At 36.0% G+C, this 11,286-nt stretch overlaps 1 protein-coding gene across 1 annotated transcript in view; it reads left to right on the top strand.

Annotated features, from left to right (window-relative positions):
- LOC108574991 (dynein beta chain, ciliary-like) overlaps positions 1-11,286 on the top strand; it is a gene marked incomplete at its 5' end in the record, with an annotated part of 43,856 nt that overhangs the window by 28,577 nt on the left and 3,993 nt on the right. The window contains 7 exons of the mRNA XM_017937677.1: positions 1,410-1,685; positions 1,975-2,380; positions 4,527-4,843; positions 6,044-6,176; positions 7,269-7,550; positions 9,474-9,680; positions 10,121-10,322. Coding sequence (XP_017793166.1) covers positions 1,410-1,685; positions 1,975-2,380; positions 4,527-4,843; positions 6,044-6,176; positions 7,269-7,550; positions 9,474-9,680; positions 10,121-10,322 — 1,823 coding nt within the window. The remainder of the gene's footprint in view (positions 1-1,409; positions 1,686-1,974; positions 2,381-4,526; positions 4,844-6,043; positions 6,177-7,268; positions 7,551-9,473; positions 9,681-10,120; positions 10,323-11,286) is intronic.

Here is an 11,286-nt window from a genome sequence, read left to right as displayed (position 1 = left end):
ACCTTTATTTAAAAAATCATTTTATAATGCAATTTATTAATTATTCAATTATTTTTTGAAAATACCATTTTTCAAGTGATCTCGATAGCGAATAAATTCTTGCAATCTGGTAAAAAAATTACTCGTCCAATTTCATCATTTATGTTTTGCTTTAACTCTACAACAGTACCTGATTTGTTGACATGATGATAGATATTACGATTATGATATTATGTTATTTTCAAGAGATAATTGAAAAATTAATGAATGCATTATGTATTAATTTTTTAAGAGAAAGTTTTATTACAAATTAACCTGAGCATCCTACAGTAGCTCTTTGAATACCCGTTACTTACTTTCAAGTGCTACTTTTAATTATTTTACTTTGTAAATGAAAAACTATGGTAAACATTTGACAGCTCGAATACACTACCGTTCATAAGTATTTGCCCATGCTTCTTCTTTATTCAAACATTTGATAAAATTATTCGAAAGAATTCTATTTTTATAAATAAGTGTTACCAAATCAGTTAAATCCTTAATTTCTTTCTTGAAAACTGGTTAACCCTAGTGCGGTTTTCGAGTCTTCTTTGAGTCACCGCCTTCATATTTTTTTAATAACTTTTGCTGTTATCAAGTTTATATTCCCTTAACATTATATTAAAAGTTTATTGTTTAGATTCGTATGGCGCGCTGATGATAAAAATTGTTAAACATAAGGTGTTTGGGTCTTTTCTAACCCTTCTTTTTTTTACATGGGGGAAATCTTCATGGACACCCCGCCTCCCGGGGGACTCTTACCGGCTGAAACCTCCACGGTGGTTCTTCCTCGGCGTTGTGGAGTGGGCTCGGGATCTCGTGACGAACGCAACCGGAGCCACCCCGCGCCAAGCTCCTCCCTCAGATGTTCGCGGAGGGAGGGGCGCCGTCCCGAAGGGTGTCAAAAGAACCTCCTCTCCACCACCGAGGCGCCGCCGGGACCACACCGGCGACGCCCCCACCGCGGGCCGCGTGCAATGGGCGCCGGGTCCCCCACCCGGCTGAGCCTGCGGCCCCGGCGACCCACACAAGTACTTGGGGCATGCTCTGCGCCCAATTAAGGGGGTGGGGCTTCCCCGTGTGGGTCGCCACCTCCGCGGGACCCGGCGGGAGGATGACTCCTCCCCCAGGCCTGCGTACTCGGGTACCTCGGGGTCGTAAAATCCCGTACCGCAACCAACCCGAAGGTTGACCACGGCCCCTGAGGGAGGGTCTTTTCTCGCCCAAAGACATGAAGTGTATAATCGAACGGAAGAACGCACTAGGATTAAAAATGAAGTTGCTTATAGAAATAAAAACGAATTGTGAAGAAATGGGTGCGCAAATATTTATGAGCCGTAGCGTATGTGTACGTACAAAAATTTCATACATTTCGAACATTTGTTTTGAAGGGCGATCAAAATTTGGGATAAGGAAGTAGATTACGATCATCGGTTCCGACTAATAATACAAACAAAGTTAGCTAATCCCCATTATAAGCCTGAAATACAGGCGCAAACTACTCTTATCAATTTTACCGTAACAAAAGATGGTTTGGAAGAACAACTTCTTGGAGATGTTGTAAAAGCCGAAAGACCCGATTTGGAATCGAAGAAAGCTGAACTAACTACTCAACAGAACACGTTTAAAATTACCTTGAAAACATTAGAAGACGATCTTCTTCACAGGTATACAACATTCTGTAAAATTATATTTCACTGTCGCATCTTATTTTTACATATTAATAACTAAAATACAATGGTTTAAACGCAATTTTGTTATTCTTGATTTTCGTTTCATTTGGATTTGAACATCCTGTACATGTACAAATGCGTGTCAATTACCACGCGTAATTCCTTCAAAATTATTGTTTTAATTGTAACGAAGAAATAACAATTACCATTTAAACAATAAGTAGTTGTTGAAAAAGAATAACATTTAAATATTCATCTAATAACATGGTACTTGTTTTCAAAGATTATCAACCGCTGGACCTAATATCTTAAGTGACGTCGATCTCGTAATAAATCTGGAGACAACAAAAAAAACGGCCGCGGAAATCGAAATAAAAGTGGCGGAAGCTAAAATAACGGCCGTAAAGATAGACGAAGCTCGAGAGATTTATCGATGTGTCGCAGCCAGAGCCAGTCTTCTATATTTCGTTCTAAATGATTTGAGCAAAATAAATATGCTCTACCAGTTTTCTTTGAAGGCTTTCAGCGTTGTCTTCCAGAACGCAATTAAATTTGCGGAGCCTGAAGAAGTTTTGCAGAAACGTGTCGTTCTTTTAATCGACAGCATCACTTATCTAGTTTTTATATACACCAGTAGAGGATTGTTCGAAGCCGACAAATTGACCTTTCTTTGCCAAATGACCATTCAGGTAAACTTTTTAAATAGTTCAATGAATTATGACTTAATAACTGTTGTTAAATTAACAACTATTAGCTTTACATATGTCATTGATAGTACGTTTTCAAAAAGATGAACACAGTTTTTAAACTATGCATTTGAAGAAATGCAAATGCTACTTGCTAAGAGCAAAAAAAGTATGACAAAAACAACTTGCAGATTTTGTTTTTTTTCCCAACAAGTAAACCATATAAAATGTTTAGAATTTTTAATCGAATCTTTGCAAATTCTTGGGAAGCAATACCTTACAATTAGCGTTGCGTCTTCTTTATGAAAGCATTGTAAGGAGTATGGTCGAGTGAATGTAGAGACTCGGGCTAGTTTATGACCCGCAGACCTCTGGGTCTGCGGAGAAACCCGGTCCCAACGCCTTGACTCTCCCACGCGCTAAGGGCTGGGTCAGGTAAGGACCCAGCCACGTGCTCGCGCGACGCGGACCTTGCTGGGTAGAAACCCCCAACTTGTGCCAAGGTTTCCCAAAGGCAAGAGAGGGGCGTCAAGGCTCTTATATAAGGATGCGTTAAGAGAACTGTAAGAGAATTGTATTAGAACGAATTAGGAAGCGAGTAGTTGACAAGGACGAGGAGTCAACGACAGACGAAGTAATAAATATAGTTTTCAACATTATTTTAAATAACCCTGACAAATATTATTTAGACCAAAAGCCCTTACCAGCATCAAGAAACCAATTTTTAATTCCTGTTCCACGTGCAAAATTAATATAAGCCATTTCTTCCAACGTTGTATCGACAAAATCGGATCGTTTATGCGATATAGGGGCATTTTTTAAATGAAACGCTTATAGCCTTTGGAATCCCAACGAAGTGCCACATTAAGTCGTTTTGTTTTATGGAAATCTGTAAAATCGTGGAGAATTTGTATTTATAGTAACACAGCGAAGTAGGGATTAACTGGCCGAAAGGATGCAACACATGTTGACACGACTCCCCTATTCTTCACTACTTTACGATTCTTCATAAAGCAAAATAACTTTGTGTGGCACATCGTTGAATTCGTCTCAACAAACGCTACCATATTACGAGTAAAAAGATACAGGGTTCCATTTGAAAAAATTCACTTCACTTCGATATCTCCCCCACTGCTACACCCACAGAAAAATTATTCAGACCAACTAAAGTCCCCTTACATACCGAACAACTTTTGTAAGAACATTTTTCTCGTAGCTACAGTTCCTTGTGAGATATTCCACCGTTTATAGTTAACACGGAACACCCTGTATAGTGAAACTTGAAAATAAGCAAAACACAGGTATCTCTATCGAAACGCAATAATAAAATATGAATAAAGTTTGCCACTAATGGAATATGGAGTAAAAGAAATTCAAAGAAACGAAGTTTACAGTGCTATAACTTTTGATTGTAATCGCATTAGAATTGTTAGATTCCGATGTTTAGTAATTTAAATAAAAAATAACAACTTTATTTGACTAAATTTTGTACACGAAATCTTACAAGTTCTAAAACACTTAGTTTCTAGACACGTTTGGTCGTATACACAATTTTGTACACGAAATCTTACAAGTTCTAAAACACTTAGTTTCTAGACACGTTTGGTCGTATAGACCGTTCAAAATAAGAGTAACCTCGTTTCGCGCATGGGACGTGCCTAAGGCAGGGCTCGAACCACTAGAACGTCCAAACCCCCACTTAACCGCCTACGTTTTTCTCCGTCTTACCCTCTGCTACGCTCTCTGTCTATGCGCAGAACGGACGAGAATCGGTCCGAGAGCGAGGTTACTCTTATTTTGAACGATATGTAGCGATTCTTCTATTGTGTGCGGGATGTTTAACTGCTTGCTTTTATTAAGATTCGTAGGTCTTATTTTAGGGTAGTGGAAGTACGGAAAGGTCCAACGGTTTTGAGACTTGATGAGTATGACTCGGGGTTGATGAATAACAGAGTATGACTCGGGGTTGATAGATGACAAAGTATGACTCGGGGTTGATAAATAACAGTAAAGCTTACGGGTAATTGTGTAAAAAGATAACTGTTAGGGATTACTGGCGGTGGATATGAAATGTGTCTATCTTATTTGTTAAGGTTAGAGCGGTATCTAACAGAATTAAGGTTGCACCGAATGATTGAATTTATTTCAGATTTTTATGGAGTCGAAAGAAATCACACAATCGGAGCTTGATTTTCTATTGCGATTCACATATATTCCCGATTTAACCAGCCCGGTAGACTTTTTAACAAATATTGGTTGGGGTGGAATTAAATATTTGAGTCAAATGGATGACTTTCAAAATTTGGAAAAAGATATCGAGGGCGCGGCGAAGAGATGGAAAAAGTTCGTTGAATCAGAAACACCAGAGCGAGAAAGTTTTCCACAAGACTGGAAGAATAAAACTGCTTTGCAAAGATTATGTATTATGAGATGTCTTAGATTGGATCGTATGACATACGCAATTAGGTTTGTTTGCTTTTAATTACGTCATTTCGCATCTTACTCGATTCGTTGCACATTTCTTACAGAACTGTTATGATTTGTCTCTTTCTTAAAGTTTCATTTATTCTTTAACCAGCTGTTAAAAACACTCTTAAATTAAAGAAGCGTACCTTACTGAAAATCCTTACACGTTAGCAATCGTTTTTTTTCCTTTTTTTTTACTAAAAATAGAAGCATCGAAAAAATATTTGACACTACGGAAGAATATACTTTTTAAGATGTATCACATTTTTCAAATAATAATGCTTCACAGTTGAAACACTTACTACATCGAGTGTTTAAAAAAACGTGTTCCGGGTTTATACAATAGATAGCATGCGTCAAACTGACAAGGGAATAATCTTCAAGTGATAATCACCGATTTTGATGAAACTTTGATAGGTATATCTCAAAAAAATATACGACACGTGTTGAATTTATTTCATTTTTCAAAGTATGTTTACAAGACAATTTCTGTCCACGGTCATACGAATTAATTGGTAAAATTTTGTTCGTCTGTGAAAAAACAACTTGTATCAGCAAATTTCAAGAACTATTTTTCTTAATTGGCAAAAAATCAAAATTCTGATCGCAAAAATCGATAAATATTTTACCAGAAATATTGATAAAAATGTTACAATTTTTTATATATTATTTAAACAAATGGACCTACTTCAAATCTGTTTACGCAACCACATTCGTCGTTCAGAAATACAAATTTCGTCAATTTACACCAGAGGCGCTTAACTTCTTGCTCACGAGCAAATTTACCCTCCCGAGGTTCCCCCATTATGCGGTACGAAAACGCAGAATGTGTAACATAAACCAACGGCAGTCGCTGGAGTTGTGGTGGGAGAACTCCTTCTCGCGTCCTCCTCCCGCCACGCCCCAACTCGAGCGAGACCATCTCAGTCGCCTCTGATTTACACCATCCCTCTATCTTTAATAGTTTTCGAGATATTTAACTAAATCTGTTTACTACTCCCGACTTTGAGGGCGATTTTTACCCCTTCAACGTAAACGACTGCCGATAAAATAATAAAATAAAAATTTGTCCACAGAATGTCACGTGTTATTAAAAGATTATCGTACATAACTGCTTAGAACCATTATATTATTTTACTTGTATAATAAAAGTATGATAAAAAGTTTGTTAAACATTCTGTTTCCTGTGAATTTATTTAGATGTTTTGTGGAAGAAAAACTTGGCTCTAAATTTATAGAATCCAGGTCTCCTCCGTTTCATAAATCTTTCGAAGAAACGAGTTCGATTACGCCTGTATTTTTCATACTTTCACCTGGCGTCGATCCTTTGAAGGTAAGATATCCTTAAACTTCTTTACGATGTCTTGTGAAAAATTAATTTACCTATATTACTTGGCTATTTCTTTGTAAAACAATTTCTAACGTTTGTATAAAAAGAATTTTGCATTTGTCTTATAAAATTATATATGTTGCTCTGAAACTATAAAAACTGGTATTGTAAAATATTTACAATAATCTTTTATTGTGAGAAATGGATTAATATTTCGCAGATACGTACACTGCCGTTAATAAGTATTAGGACACCCGTTATGTCTGTATAGAAAGTATTATATAATTTAAATTAGATTTCTTCGCTAAACTTACAATCAGCATCACGTATCAATAAAAATATACAGTGTGTTCACGCTATTAACGTCCAATGCTTTTCTCGTATGTATAATAGAATGCTGTACGCAATACAATATCTTGAATAGATATTTTAAATTTGCAATGGTTTTTCCGTAACAACGTTTTTTGTCCCACCCTATATATCCCATGAACCTTCTTCACACGCAAATAATACGGGTCACAGACGACCCAGCTTAGTCGGCCAACGTCGGTCAATGGTCTCCATTTACAAAATTTCTTGTGATATTTCATTCATCATCATCATTTTGTGATATTTTCAAAATCCTGTAACTCTCTGAAAGCATTTTTCTTTCTTTCTATAGAATACACTTTTCAAAATATTTTCAGTAATAGATTAAAACGAATCATCCTGTATACGAGTCGACACTGTCTAAAGCAGAGGCGCTTAACTTCTTGCTCACGAGCAAATTTCCCCTCCCGAGGTTCCCCCACTATGCGATACGAACACGCAGAATGTGTAACATAAACCAATGGCAATCGCTGGAGTTGTGGTGGGAGGACTCCTCGCGTCCTCCTCCCGCTGCGCTGCAACTCGAGCGAGACCATTTCAGCCGCATAGTGGGGGAACCTCGGGAGGGGAAATTTGCTCGTGAGCAAGAAGTTAAGCGCCTCTGATCTAAAGGTTCTAGTGAAAAAGTATTTTTCAACGGCCAGTAATTATACCACTGATAAGAAAAAAAAAGAAACAATAGAATTTTGTCGAATAAACATAATAATAGGGACAATAAAAATATAGGATGTAGAGAAACTTGGAAAGCAATTGGGTTTCACATTTGAAGGAAGAAATTTCCACAATGTGTCACTTGGACAAGGCCAAGAACCAGTAGCCGAACAAGCAATGGAAATTTCAGCAAACGAAGGACATTGGGTGATTTTGCAAAATGTTCACCTAGTAAGGAAATGGTTACCTATGCTGGAGAAAAAGATGGAACAATTTTCGGAGAATCCCGATGACAATTTTCGACTGTTCATTAGCGCGGAACCCAGTCCTGATCCTCACGAATCAATAATACCTCAGGTAATTATTAAAACCAAAGACGAGGTACAAAACCTCTTGCATTAGGCGTAGAAATGAATTCTTCCCGACTGGATTCACATAATTGATTCAAAGCCACCAAGTTTCTACCGCGATGATATCCGCAAGCTGCCAGAAAAATGGCAAAACATCATCAACAATAATGGAAATTATTTCAATGATTGATCTGTTTTCATTCTTTTTAAGTAAAACTTTGATTGCATCTGAAAGTCGGAAAGAATTCATTTCTGTACCTAATATACAGGGTGTCCCGTAAAGAGTGTAACACCCGGAAATGGGGGGTTGCTAAATTATTAAAACCAAAGACGAGGTACAAAACCTCTTGCATTAGGCGTAGAAATGAATTCTTCCCGACTGGATTCACATAATTGATTCAAAGCCACCAAGTTTCTACCGCGATGATATCCGCAAGCTGCCAGAAAAATGGCAAAACATCATCAACAATAATGGAAATTATTTCAATGATTGATCTGTTTTCATTCTTTTTAAGTAAAACTTTGATTGCATCTGAAAGTCTGAAAGAATTCATTTCTGTACCTAATTATTCGTTATTCACGAATAACAAATAAACTAACAAGTCGTTTAACACGTTGAATGCCGGACCAATTCTACGTAACTTGTCCACGAAGCCGAAAAGAATATTTTATTCTAATACAACACATTGCAATATGCATAAATAATATGTCAATAGTTAGAAATAAAACTATTTAAATATGCTGTGTGATGCATTAGGTGAAAATTTTACAAATACTACCATTTATTCAAATTAAATGCTTCTACTAATTTTGAGACCGCCGCGCCGGTCACCGATGACCCCCAAGGCATTCAACGTGTTAATAACTGTTTTCGATACTTTTATTCGTTATCCGAAAGGAATAAAGTGTTTTATTAGTTATGAAAAACTTACCCATTCGTCCACGAATTAACCTGCTTCGACGGAAGAGGATCGTTGTACCGATCCTGACCTTTCAAAGCAACTCCCAACAGCTGATGCTACGGCCGGGTCGGTGAACTCACTTTACTGCACGGTCACTTTAATTGCACGGTCACTTTTACTGTTTTCGACGATATTATAAATAATCGCAAAATAGCCAAACTTTCCCGTTTACAATACGGTATGGATAATAGTGTAATTTATGACGCTGAGGTGGGTGAGGTACCTCCTCTGTGGTACAATATTATAGATTAAACACTTTCATTGTTACTGTAAAGAGAAATTAATTTCGCCTAACAAGCCGTTCAATAAAATCAAACAAACTTGTACCGAACTAGCAAGGAAGGTTAGACAACCGGAAAATTCAAAAAATTATGAAACTTTTCGTACAAGTAAAGTATGTCATCCCTAATACAAACCTATTTTTCGTCGGTGTCATAATTAGGTTTTCAGAGGTGAAATCACGCGTTGAAAAAAATTCAGAATTTTCTTTTCTGTGAAATATCTCGAGAACGATGAGAGATATTTAAAAAAAAGGTTAAAATAAAGTTGTATCCTTTTATAGTGTTTACTAAACTGCGTTAGAAAACTTTTGAAAAACAAAAATATCAACACGTAAGTCATTTACAGATATGAAAAGAGGGTATTTAGAGATATTTCAGCATGTATAATAGAAAAAAGTTTTTTAAAGGATTTTTTAAAATCTATTTGACTATGCTACTTTCATATCTGAAAATTCACTTTCATATCTCCCTCACTACTACACCTACTGAAAAATTATTACCACCTAATGTCCCCCCTATATACCAAACAACTTGTTTAGGAACATTTTTTTGATAACTTCAATCTCCTGTGAGATATCCCACTGTTTCCAGTTAAACAGAACACCCTATAGATAAAAAAACAATGAAAATCATTCACAGCAAGCACTCGTTATTTAGCTGTGAGTTTTATCGATATGTTATATACAGGGTATACTAGAATCAGCCATAAAAATCACAAACGAGCCACCATCGGGAATTCAAGCGAACATCCACAAAGCGTTGGATAATTTTAGTCAAGAAACTCTTGACTCATGCAGCAAGGAAACTGAATTTAAAGCCATATTATTTGCACTTTGTTACTACCATGCTGTACTTGCAGAACGTAGAAAATTTGGACCGCAAGGATGGAACAGGGTAAATGAATTTAATATTAACTCAATTCATTAGTTATAAAGTCAGAAGACTTGTTACATATTAAAACAAGGGGAAAAACGAATATTTTTAACGACTATTTTGTGTTAATTTATTAATTAGAAATTAGTAACTTCTAATACGATATTGGTCATTGTAACATAATTTTATTCTACAAAACGTATGTTTCAAATTTTCATTACAAGCCCAGATAAAAAAGTTGTAAACAGTGACCTTTACAATTTTCTTCCACAAATTGGAATTTTTTCAAAATTTTTTGTACACGTCATCTAGCGAACTAATCCTTCTAACTTGTCAAAAAAAACTCAAGTCGTTTGGGCCAATTTTCAAAAAGTTACTCTATTTGGAAAAGTGTCCACATATTTCTGTCCACGACTCGATGTAATTGTTTATTTTAAAGAATTATTATTCGCTTCACACAGTCTTATCCATTCAACGTTGGAGATTTGACAATCAGTGTATCTGTACTATTCAACTATTTGGAAAATAGTATCAAAGTACCTTGGGAAGATCTTCGTTATTTATTTGGAGAAATAATGTACGGAGGCCATATAACAGATGACTGGGACAGAAGACTGTGTAGAACATATTTAATAGAATATTTAAAACAAGAATTAGTTGAAGGTAAGAAATTATATAGTAAAGAAAAAACGAACATAAAAATTAGTAAGCATACTTTTAATAAATTTCCTTCGTTAAATCCATATTTAAGTAAAATTCATAATCAAAATTTTAACTTATAAATCTTATTTCATTATTCGTGCTCTTTTGATAATAAATTTTCAACTTTGGACCAAAGTATGCTTTGCTCTAACATACTTATAAGGGTCAAAAATTTGTTTCGACTTTTTTTTATTACCGTATCTTCTAACACTGTGACACTTGGTGAACAAATAATTTATACAAAATTTCAGAGTGATAGGACAAAGAGAACCCGTGGCGCATTTGAGTTGAAGTTTTTAAATTATTAAAATTTCACGTATAAATAAAATGGAGGTGAACCGAAAAATGAACTTAGTATAACATTAAGTAATACTATTCTATGAAACCAGATTTGGTTGCGGTAGAGTAACGTTGCCGATACTCTTCTAATATCTGCAAAATATACTGCTTATTTTTTTCATCTTTAGTTATCAAGATATTATAATCTGTCATTAGCTTTACGCCTCGTTACTTACTTATATGTATTTAGAAAAGAAAACCCCAAAAGTAATAAAAAATTACCAAAATATGTTATTTATACGCACTTTCGGAGCTGTTTATGCCGGACTTTGACACCATTTTGCTAGCCGATATCAAATTTTCCGAGTGAACGGCACTCGTTTCAGTTATTAGGAGGTAACGAGGAACTATAACTTCCAACCGTTATTTTTTTTAAACTAATTAATTATCTCGGAAATCTCCCTTGTAAAACGCTGCGTTATACAGAGTGCCCCGTAAAGAGTGTAACACCCGGAAATGGGGGATTGCTGGGGTGACTCTGAACAACTTTTTCCTTTACCAAAATGTTGGTTGAAGCTTCGTTTTTGAATTATTAACGAAAAACACTGGCCAATCAGAGCGCGCGTAGAGCCCCCGCTCAGGGACG

Source organism: Habropoda laboriosa, unplaced genomic scaffold, assembly GCF_001263275.1.
Source record: "Habropoda laboriosa isolate 0110345459 unplaced genomic scaffold, ASM126327v1 scaffold273, whole genome shotgun sequence".
NCBI lineage: Eukaryota > Metazoa > Arthropoda > Insecta > Hymenoptera > Apidae > Habropoda > Habropoda laboriosa.
This window is presented reverse-complemented; position numbering and strand designations above follow the sequence as displayed.